This window comes from Bidens hawaiensis, unplaced genomic scaffold (genome assembly GCF_021521415.1).
Source record: "Bidens hawaiensis isolate Kalapana, Puna unplaced genomic scaffold, B.hawaiensis_p1.1 tig00025838_1, whole genome shotgun sequence".
In the NCBI taxonomy this organism is placed as follows: Eukaryota; Viridiplantae; Streptophyta; class Magnoliopsida; order Asterales; family Asteraceae; genus Bidens; species Bidens hawaiensis.
Window position 1 is genome coordinate 178,392 of NW_027494153.1, and position 8,155 is coordinate 186,546.

The 8,155-nt window shown below is 34.0% G+C and overlaps 1 protein-coding gene across 1 annotated transcript; it reads right to left on the reverse strand.

The window, feature by feature from the left end:
• Positions 1-3,673: 3,673 nt before the first annotated feature.
• On the reverse strand, positions 3,674-8,155 carry LOC143572404 (protein PHOX1-like). The gene is made up of 4 exons (XM_077057577.1): positions 8,034-8,155; positions 4,976-6,916; positions 4,711-4,890; positions 3,674-3,968 (listed from the first exon to the last, which is right to left on the reverse strand). Exons 2-3 carry the CDS (start codon positions 6,912-6,914, stop codon positions 4,742-4,744), a joined length of 2,088 nt encoding a protein of 695 aa, XP_076913692.1. The 5' UTR covers positions 6,915-6,916; positions 8,034-8,155; the 3' UTR covers positions 3,674-3,968; positions 4,711-4,741.

Below are 8,155 nucleotides of genomic sequence, written 5' to 3' on the forward strand. Positions count from 1 at the left end.
TGTTTATTTGAAGATTCCTACGAGAATGCTTACCTGCCAATGCCATGGCCCATTTCCAAGAAAAACACTCCAAACAGAATAGCTCCAAATTCAATCGTCCACATATCCGGTCTTAAGGTTGTTCTTTAGGTCTCGGGTTTTTTGGGACAGATTTTTCAAGTTTCAAGGCTTTAAACCTTGACCATAACCCAACCCTAATCTCTCACGGATTTTTCAGGTTTGGATTTTTTCGAGTTGGGTTAATCGAGTTTCAAGTATCATAGAAAACAAAAAATAAAAAAATAATAACAATAAAAAAACCACAATGCTAAAATTAAAACAACATATTCTCCATTGCTCATAACGCAAATAATCAAATAAAAAACCAACATAAGTTGATAAAACAATTCAAAAGAAGAGTAAAACTAACTCAAACCATAATCGTCTTCAATCGGGCATGATTTGATTGTTCGATTACCGTTGCTATTAGTAATAAACAGAAACATAAATTAACAATAAGCAATTGATCCATAATAGTTGAAATGACAACATTTGATTAGGGTCAGATTCTGATAGATTTAGTGGCTAAGACTTAGCCTATTATACCAAAAATTATATTTAATTTTAAAACTAAAAGTTATTCGGGTTGACCCGAAACTTATAAATCAAACCCGAGAACCAACCCAAATTACTTCGGTTTGGGTTCGGGCCAGTCTTTTCTTGGGTTCGGGTACGAGTTTTTTCGGGTTGGGTTTCAGGTTTCGGGTAAAAGTGACAGCCCTATTCAATCACTAACATTGTGTTCTCTAGAAATTATTTGTATTTCACGCATACATATAATAAAAATCTTTCAAATTTTTATTTATGTATTCTAAAATGACAATTTAAACGCCTAATGATATTATACCAATGTCCACTACAGGACTCGAACGCTCGACCCCCAAAAGAGGAAACACATTGTAACACACAGCAAGATACCATCATATAGTGTTGTGATATTAAATGGTTTTTTTATTTATATTTAGAGGTTGTACATAGTTTAACTAGCCATACGCCAACTAGCTAGAACAACTGGAATTAATAGAAAGCAGTCAAATTAAAAGTAGTTATAGCTTTTCATCGGTTTTGGTTACATTACACATCATATATATTCATTCGCAAGCATGTCATGTAAGATGAATTTTATTACAAAGGGTTCTTGGACTCAAATTCCCTTATAACAAGCCTAAACCTTTTAAACTAAGAATTATGTTGTGACTTTTAACATTTTTGTGGCCGACAAATAAACGAAGTCCAGCTACTTAAAGTAACCTAATGTCAAATTGTGACCTTAACTGGTATACTACTTTTGAAATACAGAACATGTTTTATAAATTTAAATTTTGTCAAGGCTTTTGTCGGGTATTAAATCTTTTAGAAAATTGGGACAAAAGTGGGAGGTACTTATTAAGAGTTCCAAAATTTCAGATAATTGGAACACTTTTAAAGGTTGGTTACTATTCTATGAGATATTCTCTTATAAATAAATAGTCTACTAGGTTAATTGTATAGTTAGTAATATCAGATGTTACTAATATGTTATATAAGTTGTAATTCGTATTACAAACTCTAACCATGATATATTTAATAAATCATCCCAAACAATAAATGTTTTCGTATAATAAATCTATGTCATCACCACGCCCAACCTTCCCAAGACCATGAATTTTTCTATCTCGATCTCTCCTTCACATCGGCTTCATGAGAGCGAAGATTTCTCACAAACCGGAGAGACCCTTATTATTTTATAGTATAAATAATAATGTTATACTTCCTTTCTAGCTAGCCAACTATTGTATACCAGTCAACTTTGGTTGTGTGCAATTTGCTATTTTCATTTTGTAGAAGTGCTTTTGCTTTGTCAAACGATTTACTAATGCCTAAACGTGAAGCAACATTGCAAGCATATTTTATTAGAGCCATATAAAACAACGGTGATGGTTTTTCCGATGGGTATTAAATAAATGCCACATGAATTATATTATGGAATAACATCCCATCGATTTAGCATTAATATTGCAAAAAATAAAATAAAAATTATCAATAATGGTCTTTGCCCTAAGCGGGAACATAGGGTCCGGTCCATTGGTTTCGTTAACTTGACCTTATGAAAGGTCAAATTTCCTAGGCATCTAACGGCATAGCTCCCCAACCCTAAAAACTGTTGTCGTTAGAGGAAAAGATGGTTGGTACTTGTAACTTGACGTAATTAAAAAGTTTTTGTTAAGGTTTGGGATTACTAATGTAGTAGGAATTAGGATGGATATTTTTGTTGACATGTTACCTTTTATTTGGAAAGTCAAGAGACCGTGGAACATTTGTTAATAACATGCTTGAAGACGGATTTGAATATAGCAAGATGATATAAACTCTCATCTTTTTTTTTTCAAATTCACAAGAAATGAATTTTCATAGTAATCTTGGCCGAAGTCAATTGCAAAAGAAGTTAATTCAAGCGATATTTTGGGTTACATTAGGGGTCTTCAAAATGCACAAACTCGATTAACCCGAACCCAAATAAGCTTATTAGGCTCGGGTAAATAGAGTAAAAAAGTATTAATTGGTAACCCGAATAGTTATTAGAGTCGGGTTGCGAGTCCGTCTTAGAAAATTTTGGGTTTCATGTTGACCCAAATAACCCGATTATCTTGTACTAGCAGGATTTATATCAATACGGTGCCGAACAATATGGAGCCTAAAGAATTCTTCTCTTGGTTGGATCATTGTCACGTATCCAAAAAGAAGAAACAAGTTACAGAATGAATCATATTTATTGCTTTGTGCACTATGTAGCAATTAATACTTATTAATACTCATTTTGGACACCCCTAATTGCATCTATTTAAATTAACCTCAAAATTTAGAGTAACTAGACTAACCCGAACCTTATTGTGTCGGGTTGCGGCTAGTTTTTTTTATTTATTTATTAAAACCCGATTAACCTGCAACCCAATCAAGTTGACCTGATTAACACACCTAGTTACGATATGGAGTATGTGGAGAGCAAGAAACAAGATTTTCAGTGAACACGAACCCACACAATATCATGAAGGCTACAGATTGACGAAACTTATAATATCATAGTGTTGCATCTCATATGAATTTGGGTCGTTTCTCAATCTCGATGTAGCTGATCATCCTCTCGAACTAGCTACCGATCATCGCCTTTGTAAGCTATTATCTCACCAACTAGCGAATCAAACGCGACCCCTCCTTGGGTGAATTCCTTCTTTTGCCCCTCAACCTACGTGGTATTAGTGGCATTAACAATCGTTTCCAGTTGTTCCCTCCCAAAAGCAGATTATTGTGTGTTACTCACCCTTTCGCCACCGAAAACACCACTTCCTATGCTTATGAGATATTAACCATTACATTATAACCAAATAAAAAGGGTCCTAGTATAATAAAAGAACGGCGTCAAGCCAATCGCATCTTTATTCCTGTATAAAATGGTTGACGTAAGAATAAGAATCCACACCAAATCGTGTCCATAATAATCGCAAACTGCTTTCTACCGCATCGTTTAAACAATGTTTTACCATAACATTCCTCTAATTTGGTCAAATAGACACATGCTCAAGATCAGGCTTTCAGAAAGGGTTATGATAAAATGAATATATGATTACAAAAACATATATAATTTCTTTAAGAATCAATCCAAAAACAACAAGGTTTCCCTTGCTCGCAATGAGCAAGACAACCTGTTACAATGAATTTTGTTTTCCAACAAGATCAAATATACCCTTCTTGATCTGTAACAAACTATGCAATTTCATATAAAAAATTGTTGTGTACATGTATCACCTCTGGAAATAAATAAAAGACCCTTGAGCTTCAGTATCCGCCCGATGCCCAAATGCGCACTAAAATACCAACAAAATAATCTTCAAATTCTTTCACTTCCAATAGCAAAAGAAACAATTTAAATACCACAATCACCAAAAAAAAGCCTGCAAAAAATATTCAGAATGGCAACTGATTTATTGACCTCCAAATTGTGTATTTGACCATTAAATAATGATAATCAGTTTTACTATGTTCAAACACTAGCAGTTAAGCTTGTAAACTAGCCGAAAGTTTGGCGAACCATTCGTGAACTGGTCAGCAGGGAGTTTGTCTATGTTCGTTTATTTAATAAATGAAATCGAACATGAACAAAACTTTTTATTCATTTGGTTAAAAAAACAAACATGAACACCTCTCGTTTGTTCATTTATGTTCGTGAACATTCATTTACATTCGTTCATGTAAATTCGTTCGTTTACGTTCATTCATGTTCGTTAGTTTACATTTTTTTTAGGTTTGTTCATTTATGTTCGTCAACATATTTATACAAATTTTTAGGACCATTAAAAGTTTAATATAGTTTTAATAACTTTTTAGGCCCAACACATTGTTGTTCATGTTTACTTTTAATTGGTTTTAGCTCAGTTATGTTCATTCATCTATGTTCAATTATATCCGTTCGTAAACCGTTCATTTACACCATCGAACGAACATAAACGAACACGAAAGCGTTCATTTTCTTAACAAGCGAACATGAACAAGAAATACCATTTTCCTTTACTTGTTCTATCATTTGTTTGGTTAAAGTTAAATGAACGAACGCGGACACAATAATGTTTCTAAAACAAAATCTGTAACTGAAATAACTATCATCAACACAAATAAAGCCAATTATCAAACTTTTACCAATAATATTCTTGAGATAATCAAACATACTTCACAAATGCTCCATGAGAGAATGCAGTTTCGATACGCGCCGCCTAAACAGCGGTTCTAATCGAAACAATGGGACACCAGTCAGCCTCCTTTTCGTATCAAACATCTCGTTCCACGCCTGAACTATTTCATCAATCTTGAAATTCAGACCTGCAAGTCACATAATTTAAAAATAACATAAATTCTTCAAAAACTTTTACATAATCTAAAGTTCTAAACTTTTTATTAAAATTACCTGCCAAAGCGGTTCCATTCGAGCAATGGTTCTTAATAATAACACTTATATCAGTTTCTGATACACCAGCAAGTTCAAACTTTTCAACTGCAACTTCCAAACATTCTTCCCAAGATGACAAGCCTAACTTAAATTCCATAACCGACCGCTCATATAACAACGTGCCCCATAAAATATAAATCTGAGATTTAATATTAACCGCTTCTTCTGCAACTTCATCACTCGGTACATCTTTAATAATCCCTTCTAATCCCATGTTAATTAACTCAACTCTATGTTTATCAAATAAACTTAATCCATTTAATCTCCTTTCTTCCAATTCCTCCAAATTTTGCATACCCTTTTCCATATTATCCTCCGCCTTATTATACAACTCCAGGATTTGTATCGAACAGTCTTGTAATGCCACGTCAGCTTTGTTTCCAACCGTGTAATGCCACATCAGCTTTGCGTGTTCAAACTGTTGCTGGCCGAGTGCCAGATGACCTTCATAGAAATCTGGCTTGATTTTTAAGGATTGTTCGTATCTTTTTCCCGCTTTTGTGTATTCTTTTTGGGCCCACTCGTAACCAACTTTCAACTTCTTTTCAACCGATTCATGTGAATCGTGTTCTTCAAAGTTAACCAACTTTCTTGCTTTGTTCATATGCACATTTCCCCAATTGAATAAAGCTAAAGCCGACATTTCTTTAAACTTTTCACCCGCAATGTTAAAAAGGCTTTGCGAGTTTTCGTTTATGACATCATCTTCGATTGCCTCAGAATACAATTCCATTCCGGTCTCGTGAAGATCCAAATGCGGGTTCGTATCAAGTCCCACATGGTTTTTAAACACCCTTGCAAATTGCACAATCCAATCCTCAATTCCCTCCGGCTTTTCCATATTACCATTCTCAGTAACCTTAGACGTTAATGTGTCGGGTTTAGCCAATTGTTGACTGGTCAACCCCTCGTAAACCGGTTCTTTTTCGGGACTGGTTTCAACTAAATAAAGCCTGAAACAACCATCAGGATCACTTGAATTTTCAGCTAATCTAAGCTCATTATTAGTTAAAACGGTTATCAAATCGCCTTCTAAATCTTTATACTTTATAAGCACACCGGTTAAACCCGGAAACCGGTCGCGAATTATCTCTCTAACTAACCCAATGCTGCAATTAACAGGCAATTCAGCCCACCTTATATCATCTCCAAGAATCATCTTAACTGTTTTCGTCACTAGTTTGTCATCTTTAATACTCCTTTTATCCACCACAACCACTTTCTCCTTATCATCTCCAAGAACCATCTTAGCTGTTTTCGTCACTAATTTCTCATCTTTAACACTCGTTTTATCCACCGCAACCACTTTTTCTTTATCATCGTCTTCATCTTTCTTCTTCTTCTTTTTCGTCTTTTCTATTATCATTTTCGCTTCATCTTCATTGTTTAAATCATCCCCTTCAATCATCCTCTTCACAGAACTCTCAATTTCCAGTGCAGCCACATTATTCGGCTCCATCATTAACACATTTTTAACATCGCTCAAAGTGAGATCAAACTTATTAAGAACATAATATATTTTAGCTCGGGTCACCAACGCCTTACTAAATTTGGGGGCAACTTTTAAGGCTAAATTACATTCATCTATAGCTTTTGGATACTGTTTAAGCCCTAGTTGCATATAACAAATTGCCATTTTGCTGCGTAAATTAGCAACCTCTATATGATTTTTAGGTAATAATTTAATAGATTTCTCATATTTTAACATTGCACCTTCACTGTCATGCTTCTGAAACAGTTTGTTGCCTTCTTCCCTTAATTCTTGAGCCAATTGAATAAACAGTTTATTATCTTCATCTACAAGCTTTGAAGTCCGATCAGATGACACTGGTTTAGTCGGTTTGGTTCCTTTTTCGACTACGGGTTGTAGTTTCTTCTTTCCAGTAGGTTTCCCCATTTCTGTTGCAAATCAATAAATCCAAGTGTTGTAAAAATCACGATTAGTCACTGATTAATCGCTAATCAGTATGCTGTTGCCGACTCGTAGGCATTTAAACGAACACAAACAAGGTCATGTTTGTGTTAGTTTATTTAACCTTAACCGAACACGAACATGAACATATAATCAAACACATTTCTGTATTCATGTTCGTTCATAAAAAAACGGGCATGTTCGTGTTCTTTCATGTTCATTCATTTGAGACCTCAACAAACAGTTCACGAACGTAAACAAACACAAACGAGCATAAACACACAAACTCAAACGAACATAAGTTAGCATTAATGAACACAATTGAACAAGTCTAATACATCACAATTCATCCAAAAACACATCTATTCTAAATTAGTGGTTTAAATTTGCATGTTTCATTCAAATAAATGAACAAACATAGATAAACGTAAATAAATGAACAAAACGTGTGCTCACATTCGCCCGTTTATTAAAAATCGGACTTCCTACCGAACAATTTATAAAAGACTTGGTTTTGCAATCCAAAAGGGGCTAGCGTCGCAGTTTGTTGCTGGCTTGCCTTCTATTTCAATGTAATATATAACTTTATATATATATTTTTCTTTAAAAAAAGTTGATGAACGTTCGGTTCGTTTACACGCCTATCGATTCGATTTCACCTAATCAGACGAGCAAATCGGTATTCTGTCCAAATCAGCCCGGTCAAAATTGGTTTAAACCTTTGAAGTATTTGAAAACTTATACTTATTAATCCAATCAGATTAGTAAGTTTAATATATATATATATATATATATAATTTTGAAAAATTAGATATAAAATTCCAATCCTAATAATATCTGATTAATACGTATAAAATTACGTATAATTTTGAAAAACTACATATAAAATATCGGATTAATCGGTAGCTGGTACCCAACGGCCTGAACCGAGTTCAATCATATGTTTCTATGATTAAACACTGATAAACCATAAGTATTATAAGCTCAATTCAATCAACTTTTTTTTTCTTCTAAAACTAAAGAGAAATAAGATGAACAATAAACTAGTATAACATCATGATGATCATGATGATGATGATGATGAATAAGAGTAAAATAACTAACCTGGAGTTGATTAATGGTTGACTGTGTGTTGTGTGGCGCGAAACCCTAAATAGATATGGAGGCGGAATGAAATGAATACATGTTTGGAAGAAACAGGGGATGGATTTTGGCGGAATATTATT